Source organism: Perca fluviatilis, chromosome 7, assembly GCF_010015445.1.
Source record: "Perca fluviatilis chromosome 7, GENO_Pfluv_1.0, whole genome shotgun sequence".
Classification (NCBI taxonomy): Eukaryota; Metazoa; Chordata; class Actinopteri; order Perciformes; family Percidae; genus Perca; species Perca fluviatilis.
The window spans coordinates 34584792-34608154 of record NC_053118.1 but is presented as its reverse complement, the minus strand read 5'-3'; the positions used below and the strand labels follow the sequence as shown (position 1 = coordinate 34608154).

The 23363-nt window shown below is 39.6% G+C and overlaps 1 protein-coding gene across 4 annotated transcripts; it reads left to right on the top strand.

Annotated features, from left to right (window-relative positions):
- The first annotated feature begins 8115 nt into the window (after nucleotides 1–8115).
- On the top strand, nucleotides 8116–22528 carry LOC120561738 (CD209 antigen-like protein E). Of its 4 annotated transcripts, none has more exons than XM_039804969.1 (7): nucleotides 8116–8584; nucleotides 13330–13407; nucleotides 13476–13601; nucleotides 17053–17253; nucleotides 17344–17507; nucleotides 21808–21915; nucleotides 21993–22528. In XM_039804969.1, the coding sequence occupies exons 1-7, from the start codon at nucleotides 8518–8520 to the stop codon at nucleotides 22128–22130; spliced, it is 882 nt and encodes a 293-aa protein (XP_039660903.1). In that variant the 5' UTR covers nucleotides 8116–8517; the 3' UTR covers nucleotides 22131–22528. The 4 variants fall into 4 exon arrangements, with proteins under 4 accessions (XP_039660903.1, XP_039660904.1, XP_039660900.1 ...); XM_039804970.1 differs by having other exon boundaries at nucleotides 8117–8584; nucleotides 13479–13601; XM_039804966.1 differs by having other exon boundaries at nucleotides 8120–8584; nucleotides 16888–17253.
- The last annotated feature ends 835 nt before the right edge of the window (nucleotides 22529–23363 follow it).

Genomic DNA, 23363 nt, shown 5'->3' with positions numbered 1-23363 from the left:
CAGACAATGTAAAAGCTGTCATGAAGTTCTGCTTTTTTAAGTTACAGTTCAAATTACTATTGATTCAACAACAGGTAGTATAGCTCCCATAATGGTCTTTATGCTGTGGCTCGTGTTGCTAAAAATATATATTTGGGGAAACACTGTACTCCGAACTCACTTCTGTGGTTTGGCATTTAGAAGGCCCACACTGAAGAATTGTAATCTTTTTAGATGTGAAAGTGAGCAAAATAAACGATAGAGTACCAAGTACCGGAGAATGATTTTACATTTTGGACTTCCTCTTTCAAAGCAGCCTTCGTGACATGACTTTAAAAAATATTATCTGGAACCAGAAAGCAGTACATAGACTTTTATTAAAGTGCCCATATTATTGAAAAAAAAAATCACTTTTTCTGGGATTTGGGGTGTTATTTTGTGTCTCTGGTGCTTCCACACTCATAAAAACTTGGGAAAAAAATAAAAAAAACATGCTGTTTTGAGTGAGATACGAGTTTCTGAATGTGTCCAGCCTTCAGTCTCCGGGTGAGCTGTTCAAAATCAGCATGGCTTTTTACGTCACTAGCCGAAACGAGGTGGCTAACCGTATCATGCTACCGCTAGCACGCAAGCTCGTTTCTGAATGGTAAAACACTGCTACAACACACACTTGTTCACCATAATCTACAAAAGAACTACTTATATGTCCCTATTCTGCAGGTATTCCACGCAAAGTTGGAAGTGCGCCCTTGTTTAGAAGAAGTCTTCCGGCTAATCCTGCCTTGTACTACTGAAATTGTAGAAACAAACAGCTAGCTAGATCTTACCTAGCTACTGCGCATTTGGGACTGCCAACAAAGATGTTACAGCAGTGAGAGGCCTCACTCTGTAGCTAAAACAGAGACCTGAACACAGGGTGTATGCCTCATTTGCAATGAATGATGCTGTTGCAAAATAATACAACCATCATCATCATCATCACTCGAACATAACGATCGCGTCATTCACGTGCATATTAAGTAACCACATGTATCTGTTTTGGTCTCCATAGATTAACCGCTCCAGCGGAGAGTTCATGATTATTCTGCGGGCCAGACTAAAAGCTTTGGCGGGCTGGATGTGGCCCGCGGGCCGCCAGTTGATGATCCCTGTTGTATAGAGAAAACAGAAGAAAGGTCAGGCAAGGGTCACCAAAATAAATGTCATTCATATTCTAGTGACTGAATATGAAAATCCAGCCTGTCCTTTTTGAGAAACTGAATAAAGAGAAGTGTCCTAAAGGTCACAGTTTGACCTGTAGGTGGTGCTTTTAAATGACAAGGTCACCAAAAGTATTGTCCATTTTAGTAGCATTGTGGTCAGGTAGTGGCCCTGGACCAAGATGGAGGATGGATTTTCACCTCTTACGTTTTTATTCCTTCTGGTTTAAGATATAATTATCAAAGCCATACTAACAACTCTCAGTGCAGGCCTAACAGCACTGGATGACAAACCACAGAAATTGCAGACGCATGTGGGGGGAAAGATGACCAAGAAAAAAATAGTTTAAAATTTCATAAGAGGAGAGATCAAAGTCAACATGTGCTCTGTAGGCACTCGTAAAGCCATTAGCTCTTTAACAAACCAGATAAACCTTGGCTAAACAAAGCAGATGTACGGTAAACACGTATTGGACTGTTTTAAAATGCATTTATACTGTATGAGCATTGTTGTGTTCAGCATTCTTTCTCACAGGAAATGTGTGACACTGCAGGTGTATTTCCACACACAACTTGCATCAGTCAAGTGTCAAAACCACACAAGAGCCTCTGTGGGTGAGTTCATCTGGTTATTGCGGGGACAGTATGAATTGTGTTACACCAAGCAAACATCCACAGTCCAAAGTCACAGCATTGTGAGAGCAATCCTCTCGCGGCATGTGCATTGTTTGTAATATCGCCTTTTATTTGAAGATTGTATTTCCACGTTACAAGAGCACATTGTATTTGGTTTTGAAGTTCATATTCAGCCAGTCATGGATCCAAATGACTTTCTCAACCAAAAGCAGAAGTTGTACTTTTTCAGAGTGAAAACCGAATGGAGGAAACAACCAGCTCTCCTCAGACAATTCGCGGTGGATTAATTTGAGCAATACTTCTCTGTCTGCAAGTCAGACAGACCCCAACAGAGCGACTGTAACCATGGCGGAGGAGGAAGTTAACTACACTTCGGTCGTATTCAAAAGTAACAAACATTCTCTGCCTGAAGGCAGTTTTTTTTTAACATTTTATTGATTTCTAAATTATAATCCTGCAAAATTGTGTCCAACAGTGTATTAGGATCTCCTATTTGGTTTCCTACTTGGAGTATAATTTGGTATATTGGTGTCTAAGTATATATATTTTAATAATTTGGGTTCAATAGGCCAACAGCATTGTATGCAGTTTCTAGTGCAGCTATAATTTAGGCGTTTGGTGGCTAATTAGGGTATAACTGTGTTTGTTTACTGTCTAATAAGAAAATATTTTAGTTTTTCTCTAATTTGATACAACCTACGACTTATTAGAGTAGGTTACCGTTAAATAAAGTGTGAACAAATAAACCAAGAAAACCCCATAAAAATTCAAATCTAGATGAACAAAGTTCTGTTAATCAGTTAAGAAAGACTTGCATTGAGGAAATTTTGATAAAATTTTAATCCTTTTGTCAACTAATCCTGCAATTTCTGAACTGACATTGGATTTAACCCTCATGTTGTCCTTGGGTCAAAATTTGACCCGTTTTCAAAGCTTTTTTTATATTAGAAAATATGGGATGTCGAAATAAGCACAGAAAAAAATAAAAATAAAAATAGGACAAAAAGTTGGGAAAAACAACAAAAACGATTAAAAAAAACATTTAAAACACAGATAAAGCGATATCAATTTCTCAACGTTGGTTGAGTATTGCCTGTTCACATTACGTGACCCACACTGGAGATTCCACCCAGACCACAGCTTCTTAAAACTGGTCAGGATAACATGTATTGTTATTTGTAAAGTATTTCCCTTTAAAAGACAGGTTCCCCTTTTATCTAGGTTTGGACATCTGACATTTACATAATCTTCAGTTTTCTTTGACAGTTCTGTGTGAGAAAAACCTTTTTAACAGCTTGTCATTGTCAAAAAAAAAACTAACTTGAATAGAGGTCTCTTCATAATATGGTGTCTGTTCTTCTGAACTCTTTAATTTTCATCTGTAGTCTCTGGGGAGGTTGACAAAAAAACACATACAATTAATAATGCAATTTCAATATAAAATAAATACTAAAATCTAATCATAGATTCTAAAATACATACAAATATAAAGCATTACACCCAACAGTATGCTATACTTCTAAGATTAACTTCTAATTAACTTGTCACCACAGGTTATTGTCATGTGCTTACAAGATTTAAAAAAATAAATCCCCTTATGGCACTTAAGGGCATCCGTACAAAACCAATCCTCATCAGGGTTTCAAATAATGGAATAAACTTTTAAAAGTCTTTGTCAATTCACTGTTATTGTGTCCTTCAACTTTTCAGCTAAAAAGGAGGAGGAAACCGTGTACGATGAAGTGAAGGGGCAAAGTGAGACAAACGAACCAACTGACACAAATGGTAAGTTGTAAAATAAATGTACACAGCATTTAGGTATTAAAATGGGAATATCTCAAGTACTGCTAGTACAACAACCGCTACCCTACCACAGATAACTACCATTAAATGGGATCTAGTTGATTAGTCATGAGTAACTGCTCAGCCTGTGAAAACGGTTGTATATAACAGTGTATCCGCTCTGGAGGAGTTATGTCAATAACCCTGATGATGGTAACAGGACAATCTCTACTAGAATAGGTTTACATGCTTTGGTGTTAAAATAACATTATATTCCCCGTTATACTGCCCGTTGCTGCATCACCTCTGCCTGAAACACTCTGGGCCCTATCTTGCATTCGGCGCAGCGCGAAGCCCGACGCAAGTGTCTTTGCTGGAAATTCAAAGCCAGACTGTCATGGCGGCTCGTTCGGAATACGATCTCATATTGTGCTAAAATCCTGTAAAAAATTCCTGAATCTGTCTTCATTTCAGATTGACAAAGGTCAGTTTAAAAGATTTTATCAGATTTTGAGAAACTCTAGTCACCTCATTCCGCTCGCCATTTCCGGGTGAGTCCCGATTGCCCTGCCGGCGACTGAACATGTCAGGTCGGCCAAAATGAACGCCGACAGCCCCCCAGATGGAAGACGGCACGGGACACACTGAACAGATTTGAGTCACTGACCTCGCCAGACTGTCCAACGGGCGATAATCGGCCCTGTGTGTCCACACCTTAAGACCGACAAAGTTGTCAATTTCCAGTACAGTGCCCGCGTCGTTTAAATAGCAAATGCACTTGCGCCCATGGGCGTGCCTTTCTTACATGGAGGTGTATTCTGGTGCATTCTGGGCGTATTGCTATCTTGAGGCAGCGGGAAGTGATTGCGCCATTAACCAACAAAAACCTGGTCTAAAGTCAATAACGCAGCATTTCATTGTTATTTTAACAGCAAATTAGTGCCTAGACTCACACCCGCACACTTGTTACACACAGGCACAGGGAGTGTGCAGGAGCACATAAACATGCAAATGATTAAAAATTTAAAACTATTACAATGTGAAATAGTATTATGATATGATCTGCTTGTGCGCTTTAACTTCACGCACAAGCAGATCAGCTCGAGCACCCACGGAAAATACTGACCACCCACGTGTGCCAGACTGCCAGTTCAGTTTTACATTAATCTTTTCATCTCCAATCCTATCTGTATTAGTGATAAGTGGCGCTATCCTGAGTTGAACGATAGCCTATAGGCTAGGCCTACTTTACGGCTTTATTATGGCGTGTGTGTTCGTGTCGGCCGCTGTCCATTTCCTAAGGTTCTGAAATGCAAACACTTTTTTTTAAAGGGTGTGCGCGTGTGAGCACCCACGGAGGAAAACATAAATCGGCGCCTATGTCCCTCTGCACAGAAAATAATAAAGTTTGGCTATAAGGATTACACATCTGACCAGGTAAAGAAAAAAACGAACGGCAGTTTGCAAGGTCTGCAGTACAAAAATTTTCCGACGTCGAATTTCATCAGACACTTCAAATCGGGAGAGATTCGGGTTTCAGTCCCCATATTCAGCTGAACCACTATTTGGACGTTTGTGATGGACAGAACTCCCTTCAGTTTTCGGACCTTGAATAAGCACACCCTCCCCTCTTTGTTTAAGGTGGCGGTAAGAGCGAATAAAACTAGGCACACAGGCCTGCACACACAACACAAACTGCTCTCTCTCTCTCTCTCTCTCTCTCTCTCTCTCTCTCTCTCTCTTTCTCTCTCTCTCTCATAAACACACACACACATGCAGACGTAAGTATGTGAATAAAGCACACACGCACATGCCCACATTCACTCACCAATATTAATAACTTTTCACTCACTCTTTCTCAAACACGCACACATTCACTCACAAATACACACAAATATCACCACATATACTTTCCATTCCATGTGATAAGCAAAGGTGGTGGGATTCAGCTCCTCATAAGAATATGTTTTGTTCTTTAAGAGAAGGAAAGGTTAAAGGATGTGTTTCTGTCTCATAAAAGTGAGGCATGTTTGAAGAATATTATTTGACTTAGGAACCATTATACTTGAATTGTTTGAATGAATTTCATGATTTGATGTCATGTTTGAGGCATATTGAACAATTTTGATTTATTGTTGGCCTAATATCAGTTTTAGGCTGTGCTTTTTTATCTGTGTTAATTTAAACTCTTCAGATGTATGTGGACGTAATGTCTTTTGAATATTGAGTAAAAAATGCAAATACAACTTTTTATTCTTTAGCTTGTTTAAAAATGGAAACTTTGGTATGACTTGACTTATGACTTGCTTGACCATAGCTATGACTTGACTTGACTTGCTTGATTGTTACAAAAAATGACTTGGACTTGCTTGAGACTTGAAGGTTAAGACTTGAGACTTGCTTGTGACTTGCCCATGTGTGACTTACTCCCATCTCTGCCCCTAGGGGTACGGGTACCCCCATTTGAGAAACACTGCTCTAGTGTGCTCAACATACAGGTATTGGGAATCAAACTGCATCTAGTCTCACATTGCCATACCTCCCTCCACACTGCAAAGGAGGGTCTGGCAAAGCATCCTTTGGACATGTATACATTCGGAATATGTTTGTCAATTGGGATTTTCATCGCAGTTTAGGGCCTCGTGGCTGTTTACGGCTTATGGTCAGCTCTGTGTGTTACTATGGTTGCTGTAAACAAACCAACCAGCCAACAGTTTGCAAGGCTCTAGACCCGATAAGAAGGAGAAACACAGCTACTTTTAAACAATATCAAAGACTTAGATATCAACAGGTTTTTGGATATCCGCACACATCTCTACGCTGACCTCTTCAAGAAGATGATTAAAGGAATGAAAGAGGGACGCTGTGTTCGCATGGTCCAACAAGTCCTCCGCCACTTGTAAACTATGAAAAAATTGTATTTTGCACGGCTACATGTAAACGGGAATATTAGTGTAATATTCTCTTTCATTAGCCATGTAAACAGCTTAGTCGGGAATATCGTCTTTTTCGGTATAAGGGCAAAAACCGGAATGTTATGTGCATGTAAACGTAGTTAATGAAAATACCTGAATGAAGTAGAGGACCTGACCTGCTGGTCTCAGGACTGAAGAGATGATAGTTGACTTTGGGAAGAAGCATGGTACTGTAGGAAGTAAGCCCCTGTTAATATCCACAGGGCCTCTGTGGAGAGGGGGGACAGCTTAAAGTACCTTGTGTGATTTATTTATTTATTAATTGATTGAATATAAACCTTTGCTGAACAAAAACATAAGTTAAACACATATTCGACTGTCTCAAACTACATTTATATGAGCATTGGTGAGCAAAAAAAATAGTTTTCTTTCTTACAGCAAAAGTGTGACAATGTGTGATGTTGCGGCTGTATTTCCACACAGAAGTTGCGTCAATCAAGTGTCAAAACCACTCTAGCGCCACTGTGGGTGTGCGTATTGGATTATTGTGTTCTTTTTTTTTTTTTTTTTTTTTTAAAAAATGAATTTTGTTTTTCTAGGTGCTATTTGGACATGTATTCTCTTGTTCTTAAAATGTTTTTAAGATGGTAGTAGGTAATATTTTTATAGATTTGATTCAGGATCTAAGATATCAGATCAATAATGACTTAATAATTTCTGATTTAGTTTTTAGGCTTAAAAAAGGGAATTGAGATGTGCCTAAATTTTCTCTTTTGGCACAAAAGACAATTAGCTCAGACTCTGTTTAGTTGCATCCAGTTTTGGTACAAGTTTTGGTACATCCAGTCATTGACTAGGTCAATGCATAGACACAGTAAGTCTATGGTGGCAAAAGTCACGCGATATATATATGGTATAGATATGGTGAGTGATTGTTTTTGTCTGTTATTAAGCTTAGTGGGGGCATATATAGGTTGAATAAGAAAGGTCCCAGAATTGAACCTTGAGGTAACCCACGTCATGTCTCTTCGCTCTGATGTGTAGTTTGCGTTGGAAACAAAACAGTCTCTGTCCTACAAACAGGACCTGAACCAATGTAAAGACAGTGCCAGAGAGCCCAACCCAGATTTCCAGTCTGTCTAAAAGTAATGCATGGTCAACAGTGTCACAGTGTCAAAGGCAGGCTTAAGATCTAGTAACACTAAGGCTGGGGTCAAAAACCTGATTCAAATTTGTCAAAGAGATCATCATTTAACATTCTTTGATCTAAAAAGTATGTCACGAGCGATAGAGAGTTTCAAGAAAAATACAGAGATGATCAGACAGAGCAGCATCAATATCTGTAACAAATGATGACCCCTTCATTGGTGGGTCCAGAGACAGTTCTTTAGCATTGTGTTCATTGGGGTTATCATGAAAAATGTAAAAACCACCTGATATCGTTAGACCGTCGTATTCCATAAAGATTATGGACAGCAGTTCAGAGAATTCATCCAAAAAAAATAGAATACTTTGCAATCTCTGTACAATCGGGAGTAAAACATGAGAACATTCCAAGACAGCAGCAGCATTTCTAAATAATACCGGTTTACATTGAAACAAGTCTGAAAAAAGTATAGCTACTCCTCCTTCTTTCTTATCAAGTCTGTGGGCATCGATGGAGTTAAAATTTGGGGGTGCTGATTCAGTAAGGATGGCCACTCCGGTGATGTGATTACTTTTTAGGGGCAAGGACTTTCTCAGGCAGCTATGGCAGCACGTTGAATGGCAAAGTCAAGAACACTATACACAATGTTTATTTACATTCATGACTGGGTGATCATATTCAGCCAGTCATGAATGCAAATTACTTTTTCAACCAAAAGCAGAAGTTGTTCTTTTCAGACTGACAGACTTATCCTAACAGAGGAACCAACCAGTTGTCCAATGAATATGCGCGGTGGATTAATTTCAGCAGTACTTCTCTGTCTGAAAGTCAGACAGAACCCAACAGAGCGACTGTAACCATGGCGGAGGGGGAGGTTAACTACGCTTCGGTTGTATTCAAACGTAACAGTCATCCTCCACCCCAAGGTAAGTTTAGTTTTTTTTTAAATAGTGTATCAAAAATACATATCATAAAACATATCATGCTATCAGTATGAATAACATACTGTATCTTTGTTCATGTGATCATATGCAATGTTGATATCTTGTACTGGTATTTTCTTCACTATTACTGAATAGAAAATGCAGTTCTGATCAGAATAGTGAATCCAAATAGGTGCATAATTTTGGTGGTATGGGTAGAATAGAGTCTAACTGCAGCATATTTAGGATGTGATATGGAATTGAATTAGGTTTTTGTTCACTATAATCATGTAAAATAGTGTCTTAACAGTGTAATAAGATCTATTTGGTTTCTACTTAGAGCATATTTTGTTATAATAGTGTCTAAGTATATATATTTTGAGTCCAATAGTCCTACGGTGTTATATGTGGTTTCTAAAATGGCAATATTGTAGGTGTAATGTGTGTAACTAGGGTATAACTCTGTTTGTTTACTATCTAAAAAGAACATATTTCTAGTTTTTGTCTTATTTAATACAACATACGTCTTATCAAATAACCAAGAAAACCCACACTATTCAAATCCTGCACAATCTTCAGCTGCGATAAGATAAGATTGACTCTGTCCTCTGCATTGAATTTTACTTTCAAACTTGAATTCTTCTACCAACTGGAATGGCCCATTTCAATTTAATTTCAAAGAAGTTTAACTGCAGTTACCATTCCCTGAACTCATTTTGGATGTAAACTGATGGTCTTTTGTTTAGTATTGACTGTTTACAGTACGTAACCCACAGTGGAGATTCCACCAAGACCACAGCTACTAAACCCTGTCAGGAAAATGTGTATCCAAATATTTTAAGTGTTTTTTTTTTTTTTTTTAAAGATTATATTTTTGGGCATTTTAGGCCTTTAATGACAGGACAGCTGAAGAAGTGAAAGGGGAGAGAGAGGGGGAATGACATGCAGCAAAGGGCCACAGGTCGGAATCGAACCCGGGTCCGCTGCGTCGAGATGTAAACCTCTACACATGGCCGCCCGCTCTACCAACTGAGCTATCTGGGCGCCATATTTAAAGTGTTTTAAGTATGGGTGAGGCTATTTGCACCCCTGGTACAATTAGCAGTGTATGCTATTTGCACCCCTGGTACAATTAGCAGTATGCTATTTGTACCCTGGTACAATTAGAAGTGTATGCTATTTGCACCCCTGGTACAAATATCAATGTATGCTATTTGCACCCCTGTGCATTTACAGTACCTTGGCATATATTTACACACAGTTATCCATACTACTCATGTATTACACCTTTTTGGAATATTATCGCCCTGACATTCTTACCCTAACCATAACCATCCCACTCCTCTTGCCTAAACCTAACCAACCCAACCAGAGCAGGCATATTCATGAGTCTTCCCCTACCACCCTGCAAAAAAAAAAAAAATACATACGCGTTCGCGGGTCCTGACTTGCGCAATTGCATGCAAATTATCCAATCCAAATTTAAAAAAATAAGATCACCTCACAGGGGAATCGAACACCAAACTCCCATACCAAAGGTAAGCACACCAACCACTCACCTAGCAGTTCTTTCAGGAAGTTGAACAACGTTTTACCAGTTGCTTTCTTCAAGCCTCGGTTGCTAGGTAACCATACTGTATACAAAAAAATAGGTACTAACTAACAAACTAACGGTTGTATGCTTTCACTGAAGACAGAAAGCGCAACTGTAGTATCCATTTTCCGCTAGAAATTGAATTGTTATAAACTTTAGAGACAAAACTTCCCTAATATGCCAGTTTCTGCGGTCATGGAAGATGAACGTCCGCCATGATTTCGGTGCACGCGAGCAACGTTTTTTTGTTGTTACGTCACAGGGTGTAAATAGCTCAGCTGTGTGGCCGAGGCTATTCGTACCGGGGGTGCAAATAGACACTCCGTTTAAGTATTTCCCCTTAAAAGGCAAAGTTTCCTCTTTTATCTAGGATCTGTTAACTGTGAGACAATTTAAACATCTGTGGTTTTAACTGACAATCCCCTGTGTAAAAATAAAAGCATGTAATGACTTATGAAACATACTGCAGCTTTTTTATTGTGCGTGCACAAGTTGGGAACAAGTTATTGTCTTGTTTGTACAAGATTAAAAAAATATCACCTAGATAATTAACTTGTTCCCACAAGTTATCTTGTGCTTAGCGACTGTTCGTTATTTATTTCAAGGGGCCACCGGAGGAGTTTTGGGATCTTTAGTCTAAATAGACTTGACCCTCCCTTCGCCAGTAGCCTATTATTTTTTCTATGACCCTCCAAAGTGATTTGAAAAAAAAGCATGAACCTTCCTAGCAATTTATTGATGCCCAATGTGCTAGTTTGCACTTGGCATAGATGTACAGAGACCCTTTGATTTGTTCCAGCTATGACATACATGAGTTAACCTCTGCTTTCTCATCTTATGCATCACACCATTTCAGTAGATTTACTCACTAACATTGTTGTGGAAACACAATAAGCATGGAAACTAAATGCACACTTCCTGCATTACTGCATTACTTCAAATACTAAGTTACTCCTCTAGTGAACTAGTATTCACATGAAATAAAACAATAAAACATCGAGACCATTCAGCAAAGGACACTGGGAAATAAATTGAACACTGGTTGCTATGGACTCATCACTAGGCTTCCTCAGTCATTGCATGTTTTAGCACATAGGCAAAGCTGCCGAAGTTGAACATAATATTCAAAACATATATGTTTATTTTTAAAGCAGATTTTAAATTACATTGTAACAATTTAACAATTCGCCCTTATGCAATCCAATCGCGGCACGGCTGTCTTGGAACGGAATAGACAGACGGTGGCGAAATGAAAATTCAACTAAAATGTAACAGTGAACACTCAGGGCTAGATTTATCAAGCCGTTTGCGCCTGTTTCCAGGCGCTAATTGGTCGCAAAGACGGACGTTACCGATGCGGGCTATTTACAAACACGGCGCACTTGGGTAAAATCGCAGATTGTCTGCCACATGATCGATAAGAGATAAGTTGCGCTTTCAATATGCGTTCGTGGGAGGGTCGTGGGGAAAGTGGGAGTTCCACCCAAAAAGGTGGGAGGATAAGCGCAAAGTGCACCTAATTATATATTCCGTGGTATTTACAAAGACTGTCAGTAAGAGCGCGCCTCTATTCTGGGGGGAAATTCTCCGCCTCTTTAAACCAGCCGCAGTCGAGTTTCCTCGTAGACCTTTATATGCCGCTGGTGAAATGGCAACAGTAATTTGAGCAAGACGAAGACATAGGCTAGACTGAAAATATTTTTAACACAAGAATCACACTTTGTCAGTGAACACAACATCATTTAGCGTTACAGATCAAGCAGCCATGCAATATTAGAGTTACTGGAAGAAATCAAAGATGAAATTGAATCTCCCACTCAGCGTTCACATCCCATTCCAGCAGTTGTTAAACTCCTCGCTACATTACAAATATTGGCATCAGGATCATTTCAAACAGTCATAGCATCAGCAGTGGGAATATCGCAGTCTGCACTCAGCCATATCATAGCACCAGTACCGCTTTGCTACAGCGCAATTTACGGTCTAGTGGGCGGAGAAAGACGCTGATTGCCTGATGGGTGTCAGGGTTGATAAATACTACGCAAACTGTGGAAGCATAGCGTGCGCTATTACCGAACTCGCATAAACGGACGCAGCGCAAACTGCGCTAGTGTTAGTAAATCTAGCCCTCAGTGTTCGACCTACAGACTGTTGAAATGCCTCCCCAAATGCAGAAACCAAGCGCAATCACACCATGAAATGTTGAGAAAAAAGATACGTATTTTGCAGTAATCCAATGACATGGAAAAAAAAGTAATTCACAGCGAAGTATATCCACAAACAGAGTCACGGTGTATCCAGCAAGGCCTACTGCGCGCGTCACATTCACCAGCCAGCTCCAAACAGGTGATCGAACGAGGCCTCTCCACCTCGCCATTTAAACAAAGTGGAATAAACGTATTAAAAGTCCAAATCTACACAAAACCCGCAATCAATTATTAAGCTGACATCAAATGTGGCATTTAGGAAACCTTTATTGCAACCTTGGCACGGTAAGATGTCCAGACATAGTGCAACAGTAATTTTCGTTTTTTACATCCTGCTGCTCCCATCGTCAGCCAGGTAATATGTTTTTTACTAAAGCAGTATATGAAATCAGATGTATTACCTACCACCATTTAGTTTTGTGTTATTTAACATATTTATAAAATATCTGGTCATGCCAGATGTAATTATTCCACTCATTTTTTAAACAATGCAATTGCCCATTTCAGCCACCAGGGGAGCAGTGCTCCCCCTGCCCCACAGCAAACTCATGGGTCAGACAAATCTGGTAGCGAAGGAGGGCCGAGACTAAGAGCTACATGGAAAAATATGCACCAAACAAGCCACTTTGAAATTTTGCTGTTTTATGAATACAAAAGTTGGGTGACCCCCCCAGACTAAAAAAACGTGGGTAACCATCCCCTCAACAAAGAATAAAAAGACATGAGCCTCCCCTATTTTCCTCCGGTGGTCCATTCAATAAATACCGAACGGTCCCTTACGATATAAAATATATTACTTAGGGCGCTTTAGGGCCTCTGTATCATAAAGCGATCCTCATCACAAGGGATTTTTTTGTTACTTTGACGTAAAAAAAATAAGCCTTTAAAGTCTTTATTTCCCCACTACGCAGTAATTAACTACGAGATTGTGTCCTTCAACCTTGCAGCTAGAAAGGAGGAGGAAACTGTGTACGATGAAGTGAAGGGGCAGAATAAAACAACTGAAGAAACTGCTGTCACAAACGGTAAGTTATAAAATCAAAAATAAAAATGTTACTACTTACTTGGCAATAAATCCTTTTCTTATTCTCAGCAGGATCCTTGCTAGAAAAGAAAGCAAACAACAGACGTCTCCAGTATCAGCGGCTGGCCTGTTGTTTGGGGATCCTTTGTGTCATTCTGCTGTTGGGTATCATAGCAGTCATCGTCGTCTACCAACGTAAGTATACTGAACAGGCAGTCCATGCATGAACTCACACTTAGACATGAGACAAACCTTAAAGAGTAATAGTTTTTGTCTGAAACGAATATTTGATATAAGTCATGAATTTGCCTCATTCAGAATGAAACAGAAGCCCCAATGAAAATACACATGCACTGTATGCATAAAAGGAATTAAAAGTGAAGTCAAGTGATATTCCATATTTTTTGTTGTTGTAAACAAATCCCAGGATCAGACCCAAACCAACAATAAATGTGTCCACTAACGATACATTAGTGTGTGCAGGGACGGACTGACAATCTGTGCGTTCGGGAAAAGTCCAGCCAAAAAGTCTAATAAAGAGATATTAACAACCAACAGCAGGGGGTGCTAATACAATCACTTAAATGCTACGTGTAAAAATAAAACTGAAGAAGAAGAGTAGTCCTATAATCATTAGACGTGAGTTAATTTCACATCAGCAAGTGCCAGGAGTAGGACACATTATAATAGGCTGCCTTTATCCCTATCTTAGCAAACTGCATAATAGGGCTATCAACATGGGTGTGCATCATGATTATGAAAATTATCGTGGCATTTAGTGCTCTCAAACTTAACGTGTTTAATAATTGACCGCGATTTCACTTGGTTGTATATGAGAGGTTATAGTGAGCTCACTTTTGCTGCTAGGATGAAGACTATGGTATTGAATTAAACAGGAAAACATCAGGCATGCATTGGTACCACTCTAAAAGTGGGAACAAACAGGGAAGGGGGCTAAATAATTCAGCAAATTTAACCAAAAGTTTAACCAAAAAATCCTAGCTTGCACATTCTGTCTGTCTTCCATCAGAGTGCAGTTTTTCCTTGTCTTTCATATTTGCGTTTACTATTGTGGAACTGGCAAAGACCTGGAGGTTGTTTGTGAAAGCTTCACAGACTAAATTGATAGGGCCTAGTCATTTTCATCATTTCACAGCCGTAATATAAATTAAAAGTGTAATATGACATTGACAAAATATTAAATAGGTTATTCAATGCTAATTCTTTAACACAAAGCAACACATATTATATACATTTACATTATACACTCAACAAAATTATAAACGCAACACTTTTGTTTTTGCCCCCATTTTTTATGAGCTGATCTAAAAGATCTAAGACTTTTTCTATGTACACAAAAGAACTATTTCTCTCAAATATTGTTCACAAATCTGTCTAAATCTGTGTTAGTGAGCACTTCTCTTTTGCCGAGAAAATCCATCCACCTCACAGGTGTGGCATATCAAGATGCTGATTAGACAGCATGACTATTGCACAGGTGTGCCTTAGCCTGGCCACAATAAAAGGCCACTCTAAAATGTGCAGTTTTACTGTATTGGGGGGGGGGGTCTGGGGAGGTCCGGAGGGGTCCGAAAACCAGTCAGTAAAGAAAAAAAAAATGTTGCAGGTCTCTTTAAAATGTGCAGTTTTATCACACAGCACAATGCCACAGATGTTGCAAGTTTTGAGGGAGCATGCAATTGGCATGCCGACTGCAGGAATGTCCACCAGAGCTGTTGCCGGTGAATTCAATGTTCATTTCTCTACCATAAGCCTCTCCAAAGGTGTTTCAGAGAATTTGGCAGTACATCCAACTGGCCTCCCAACCGCATACCATTTCTGCACAAACTGTAAGAAACCATCTCAGGGACGCTCATCTGCATGCTCGTCGTCCTCATCAGGGTCTCGGCCTGACTGCAGTTCGTCGTCGTAACCGACTTGAGTGGGCAAATGCTCACGTTCGATGGTGTCTGGCACTTTGGAGAGGTGTTCTCTTCACGGATGAATCCCGGTTTACACTGTACAGGGCAGATGGCAGACAGCATGTATGGCTTCATGTGGGTGAGAGGTTTGCTGATATCAGCGTTGTGGATCGAGTGGCCCATGGTGGCAGTGGGGTTATGGTATGGGCAGGCGTAGGTTATGCCCCCCCCCTGGACCCACTCAATACAGTAAAACTGCACATTTTAGAGTGGTCTTCTATTGTGGCCAGCCTAAGGCACAGCTGTGCAATAATCATACTGCCTAATCAGCAACTTGATATGCCACAGTGTATTTGAATAGTTGTTATAGAATGTAGTAACTAACACTCTCAGTGTAGTTTTGGTATAGGCCTACAGAATATGTAATGTTCAGGTACAGCAAGTAACCTACTTTATCTCTGAAAGAGTTGTCAGTAATACTCTGTACTGTTTTATAACTACAAGTTTGTGTAATTTGGGGTTTCTGTAGCCAGTGACATTTCATTATTTGTATATTTTTTTTCAATGCAAATGTAATGGCATTGTACATTTTTAGTTTTTATTTGAAGGCTGAGGCTTCATTAATAAACACAACCCCAATTCTCATCATTGGTTTTGAGATGTTACTTGCTGTGTCTGATAGGCTACAGTATTGTGGCATAGTATCAGGACATCCTGGCTAATGTCTGTCGCGCACGGCTAGGGGCGAATGGCCGGATGATGGGCTTATTTGGGAGAAAGTCCAGGGCTGTTTTTTAGCCCCAGTCCGTCCCCTGAGTGTGTGTATCAAAGTCTGATATATCAACCCGTTTTCAGTGTCGGATACCGCCACAAAAATCACCATTTAGTGTCTCTTTGGAATGCACCGGGCAGAGCAGCAACACAACCGCGACGTGGTGTCGCGACGTCATACATCCATGGTTGATGCCCCACGCCTCTGACCAGCAGCTGATTGGACGAACGCGTGACGTGTGTCTGGCTTCTCGAGAATTCCAACAGAGTGTCATGGCGTCTTGTTGAGAATACGATCTAGTATTTTACGAAAATAGTTCACCGAAACGTGTTTCTGAAAACCTTTTAAGCGAGTGGCCGGTCTAAATTTGAGTCAATCCCACATACACCGTCCTGCTTCCATAAAGACTTGCAAGTGCATCAAATCAGTGACTGAAAGACTTCGCCAACAAGTGTACTATTCTATTCTACTATTTACTCCTGTTTGAGTAATGTTGACTTAAAAGTAGTGGTCAGCTGTTTTAAGCAATGTCAGATGTTTATAGTCTTTAGTATGATTTAAAGGGCTTGGGCTTGAGGACCACAGGGTCCTTTGGGGAAGTCAGAAAACATTGTGAGACAGACTAACAGTTGGTTTGAGTCTTTTCAAAGGACTTGTTGAAATCTTCCAAAAGGCTGGAAATCCTAGAGTGAGACAGACAGGAAATAGTTTCCAAAGGTGGCTAAATGACAACAACAACAAATATTGCTTAATCACCATAATTACGAAGCTAATTTTCATTTTGCAGTTGCTACACTAAGTCATCAGAGTGATGAAAGTGGGCTGATGGCTGCCAATCACAACCTGACAAACCTGAACAAGAAACTCAGCTTAGATAATGAAAAGTTGAGGAGGGACAACAACAATCTGACAGTCCAGTTGGGCAACCTGACACAAAACTATACTGTCTTAGAAAGCAAGATCACAAACCTGACTGTAGACGTCCAGAACCTGACAACACGAAACCTGCAGCTGAACTCACAAAACCAGCAGCTGGAGACACAGAGGAACAACTTAACAAAACGAATACAAGACTTGGAGAAAAACTTGAATGAGCTCAACGTCAGTCGAGCTCAGTGGAGCATTGATGCCTACTGCCCCAAAAAAACAAACGGTATGTTCAGATCCTATTAATTAGATCCAATAATAATATTAATATCACAATGAGGTAATGTTGTATATTGATTGGTCTCTGTTGTTTCAGGGAGACAGTGTAAACCTTGTCAGAAGGACTGGGAACACACCGGGTCTAACTGCTATGCGTATAATAACGCTGATCCTCCTCATCGGAAAACCTGGGAAGAAGCTCGACAAGACTGCAGAGGAAAGGGTTCAGATCTGGTTGTTGTACATAATGAAGAGGAAAAGGTAATGAGAAAACTGTGGACATTTTTTATGACACACATAGGTGGAAATTGCGGAGGAATCGGGGGGGTCAGGACCCACCCCATCTGAGGGTTATCCCCCCCCCTTAAAATGTCATTAAAACCACGCTGTGTATGCTACATAATTAAATACTTCAAGTAATTCTGTAAGTAGTAAAATAATACAAATGCAAACAGGGCAACAAATGGGTTTTAAGTTTAGAAACATGTTGAGTCCCCCTCCCTTTCCTCACAGTGGTTTGGTCCACTGCTTGGTTTTCTACCTTTATATTAAAGCAACACTATGTAACTTTTCCCGGTTTTTACAGGTTGTCTTATTGGAACTACAGCTGCAGCTAAAAGTTACAGAGTGTTGCTTTAATGCTAAACAGAAGTCGAGGGACTCGTGGGATTCTTTTCTCAAAATTCAATAAGTCAAATTCAGCTGCAAAATGTGATGTTTAAAATTCAGTGTTAACATCCGGGAACCCAAGGAAAAGCAATCGATTCTAGATTCAGAGCAGCAATCAGATGAGTGGGAGAGCAGCTTCTGAAGGGAGGGATACGTCCCTACTTGTAAATAATAAATAATGCCATATGTTTCTCTGTGCCCTGTGTGTGTCTGTGTGTGTGTGTGTGTGTGTGTGTGTGTGTGTGTGTGTGTGTGTGTGTGTGTGTGTGTGTGTGTGTGTGTGTGTGTGTGTGTGTGACAGTGAGGTCATTACGCCTGCAATTGTTTGTGAAGCTTTTTAACTCCGATATTCACAGGTTCACGTTAATCTTATAATGGATATTTGTATTCTAAATTTAAATTTAAATTCATTGAATTTTAGCAAGTTGAAAATATATTAGTTGAATTTTATTGTATTTTGCATCTGAATTTGATATATTTAATTTTTTTATTTGAATTTCATATTCTGAATTTGTGAAACTTAGAAAATTAAAGGTGAAGATGAGTTGTTGAACATTTGAAGACTAAAATTTTGAAATACAAATTTGAGATACATAATTTCAATGCATAAATATATTCAGTGCTAGAAATTAGAGCTTTTTAAATTTCATAATCCAATGAAAGAGATTTACTTCCTTAGCATTGTTAACGGTCCGTGTACGTTTTTGTTCATTCGATTTTCATTTCATAAACAGGTATTATAAAACAAAAAACTAATGGTTATTTGATTTTCGTTTTAAAATACAACATTTGAAATTGAAATACAAGGCATTTTTTCCTTTTCATGGTCAAAAGGGGATGGGAGAAATTTAAAATATGCCATGATTTTCATTTTCTATTTCATATAACAAAAATAAAATCACTCGGAAATAGAAATGAAAAAAGGCTTGTTTTTTCATATTCAGAGACCGAAGGTTGTCATTTCCAAGGCAACAGCGCCGTAGCCTGCCAGGCTTTCAGCCCAGGCTAAAATGACTTTGGAAACTGTTAGGAAAAACTAAAAGACGTGTTCGTTCGATTTCTGAGGAGGAAGGAGAGGCCTGGATCGAATTGAAAGTTAAGCAAAAGGTTTAATAAAACATTGAAACAACTGAATCCATGCTTCTCCTTGTGGAGTCACATAAAAACAGTCACGAGACATGACAAAACAATACACTGTAACCAGCGGACTGCAGACATGCTTCCCTTGTCGGGTCACAGGTCCGCAGTCCTGAGATCGTCTCAGGATCCGAATTATATTCCTGTCCCTCAGGATAAGGACACACCTCTGAATTTAGGTTTACTCCAGGTCACTGACAAAAGTCGTTTAACATGGTAGTGCCGATTCTACAGAGATATGCATTTCCTTTGTTCTAACCCAGTCTGGCCCCGCAGGGAGTGGCTCCCCAAAAGTTGTTTAAACAATAAGTCTTCTAGAGCTTTTACATTCATGCTAAATAACAGCCATGACCTAATCAATTCTTTAGAAGCTTGAGTTTTTGGGTGGGGTAGTCAAATGCTGATTAGGTGTGGTGTGATGCAATCGGTATTGATTCAGTGTTCATTTAACTAAAAGTATATTTTTATCAGACATCACCAATGGTTTAACTTTTTACAACCTAACAAAACCTAACCTAACTCTTGATAATGCTTGTGGGGAATTTTATATCATAATGTCACATGTCTTTATTACCCTCTCTCCCTGCCTCCCTCTGACTCTCTGTCTCTACCCGCCGGAGACAACTTCGCCCCAAGAGAGTCGAACCAGCTGAGGAAACAGACTTTCAGTTCACGGCTGTAACGTTATCGTTATATTACCGTTAACAATCCCAGCAAACTTTCTGTTGCTGCCGTCAAGCTTGCTGATCTGGCAGAGAGTCACCGGTGGTTCGGGATCAGATCACGGGGATCAGACCTCCGGTGCTGGGTCTAATATTCTAATATTAGCTGCTGCAGCTAGCAGCTAGCCACCAGCCCTGTGACCTCGGTCCCCGGTTCGCTCCCCGGTGGTGACTGACTCTGGTCCGTCTGCAGAGCTGGCGTTACCCGCTCTAGCTGAGCTGGCAATCCGCCGCGCTCGTGATTTATTCATATTTTATTTTCTTTGCAGTGATATGCTATGATGCACTGATGCCAGGCAGGCTGGCTAGCTGCTTTTAGTCTGAGTCTGTGAGATAACCAAACTTCATTTGAATATAACGTGCATATATATAGACGGAATAAATAAAAGTCCCCTGAAATAAATATAAGTAAAACATATGTACTTAGGCTATTGAACTATAATGACTAATGCCTATGTTCATATGTTTTTCCTCATTTATGTATTTCATGATATATACATAAATATGGCTATGAAATTGATTCTATTTCATAGCCATATTTATGTATATTTATGTAAAGGGGGCAAAAAACGGATGATCAGTTGCTCAGGAAGTTATAGGCTACAGTTTCCCTAAACTGCAGCCGGGACATTCTAAAACGCTTAACGTGGTTTAATGTACCTAAAGAATGATCAATCAGATATCAGTCAGTTATCAGTCAGATAACGTCCATAATAATTGGACTTTGGGTTCGATTTTTTGACAGTTTTCAGCGTTATGAGGATCAATATGAGAGAGAAATTTGGTAATTATTGATCATTAGGTACATTAAACCACATTAAGCTTTTTTTTTTACGTTAGCGTTAGAATGTCCCGGCTACAGTTGAGGGAAACTGTAGCCTATAACTTCCTGAGCGACTGATGATTCGTTTTTTGCCCCCCTTTACATAAATATGGCTATGGAATAGTCAGCACCGGGGAGCGAACCTGGGACGGAGGTCACAGGGCTGGTGGCTAGCTGCTAGCTGCAGCAGCTAATATTAGAATATTAGACCCAGCACCGGAGGTCTGATCCCCGTGATCTGATCCCGAACCACCGGTGACTCTCTGCCAGATCAGCAAGCTTGACGGCAGCAACAGAAAGTTTGCTGGGATTGTTAACGGTAATATAACGATAACGTTACAGCCGTGAACTGAAAGTCTGTTTCCTCAGCTGGTTCGACTCTCTTGGGGCGAAGTTGTCTGCGGCGGGTAGAGACAGAGAGTCAGAGGGAGGCAGGGAGAGAGGGTAATAAAGACATGTGACATTATGATATAAAATTCCCTCCAAGCATCATCAAGAGTTAGGTTAAGTTTCCAAAGTAATTTTAGCCTGGGCTGAAAGCAACACTGGTAGGCTACGCTGGCGCTGTTGCCTTGGAAATGACAACATCCGGTCTCTGAATATGAAAAAACAAGCCTTTTTTCATTTCTGTTTTCGAGTGGGTTTTTTTTTGTTATATGAAATAGAAAATTAAAATCACAGCATATTTTAAATTTCTCCCATCCCCTTTTGATCATGAAAAGGAAAAAACACCTTGTATTTCAATTTCTAATTTGGTATTTTAAAACGAAAATCAAATAACCATTTGTTTTTTGTTTTTTAATACCTGTTCATGAAATAAAAATCGAATGAACGAAAAAGTACACGGACCGTTAACATTGGCTAGCTTGCTAATTCCACCCACCGTGCTTTCATGCTACACACTGGTTATAGAAAATGAGCCAAACAAAGTCAGTCATCTAAATATGAAACAGCTTTGCCAGCCTACTTACTACACATATCTTGTCTATAAGTATTTTGTATGTATTATCTGTGTCTCCTTCAAAAATTGCTCTTAAGAAATTTAAATTTTAGTGTCCTCCCCATCTGTTAGATGAAATTTACACTGATGAACGCAATTATTAAATTGAAATGTATTTTCTCCAGGTTTGAACACTGTGAGTCTGTAGATCACAGTGTGATTATTTAATTAAAGTGTTTAAATATCTGATAACTGTTTCTCTGTTGTCAGAATGCACTGAATACATACAGCGTGGGTAGTTCAGGAACTGATGGATACTGGTTTGGCCTGAGAGCTGAAGGTGGGAGATGGAAGTGGATTGATGGAAGTGATCTGACAAAGGTAAGAGACACATTCCTAAACACTTTGAATATAAAAATCTATCAGCCTTGATCTAAACATCATGTTCTTCTCTCAGCTACTGGACACCACAACATCCTCCTCCTGCTGCTGACGGTCAGTGTGTAATGTCTGTCCAGAACAATAAATGGATATCAGTGAGCTGTACTGAGAAAAAACAATGGATCTGCATAATGAAGGCTTTATCTGTTTAAACACTGCAGTCATACTCTGCATGGTAATATCAAGTGGCTTATAAATATAAAACTATGAAGACTTCTACTTCACAATTTAAATATTTTGTATTCAGAACTAAAAATGTTCAGGGGATTTATTTTTATAGAAAAAGAAGAGAAAATAAATATTTACAGTGAATTATTTTGTAAAGCTGTTTGTGTATCTCGTTTAAAAAAGCAGACACTTAGATTTGAATGCATTTAGATATTTGATTATATAGGTATGCTAATGTAAGTCTGTGAAACATACAGTGACTAGACTGAAGGGGCACTGTTATCATTGACTACGTTTACAAGCTGTCAATTTTTCGGGTTATGGTCGGGTTAAGGTCACTATTCGGGTTTCTGAAACATTCGGAATAACCCGTTTACATGCGTGAGCAGAGAGAGTTACTCCTGTATACATGGCATTTGTGATCAATTGGCAATATCCCGACGTAAACGGCGACGCACGGTTAGCGTCTGGACGTAGCCTACGGACAACCTTAAGACCCAATAACTTCTCGGTCACCATAAATCTCACTATCTCGGTACTTTCTGCCGTCAACAAAAGACATTATCTTCATGGTTTTCACCACACTAATAAAGAAATTGGTTTCCTCCTCGCTCCAAAAGTGTGGTGCTGTGCTGTGCTGCGTCTCGCCATGTTTACCTCTACTTCTTGTTTACTTCGGGTATACTGCGCGCAGGTTTTCTGCATTGACATATATATAACTATATTATTATAGTATATAATTATTATTATAACTATGTTTTCTGGCGCATACAAGAAGTTCCTCTACTCAAAAGACCAAGATTCCTTGCGAATAGAACATGCGCAGAACACAAATCAATGTTCCTTTTGATGGGGATATGCCGATACGTGTTTACATGGCCGTGCGCGACCGGGTTATTGCTAATATTCCGGTTTTGAACGGGTTATTTGCTACATGTAAACGTAGTCAGTGACACCTGTTGAATGGGCTTTTGTTCTGCTTTGTTAGAGATGTGATGCTTATAATTTGTATATCAGCAGATTGATGACAGGGACAGACAGACCGCTCAGTTTCCTGTTTCCTATGTATCATGGAACATATATTGTTGCTACTCATTGGCCAAAATGGGGGCACTGCATCACTTGTTCTCAACAGAATGTCCTCAGAGCTTTTTTCTACAGTTATGTTAGGAATATTAAAGTGTAAAATGTTTTCTATTTATCTATCTAGAAGCAAA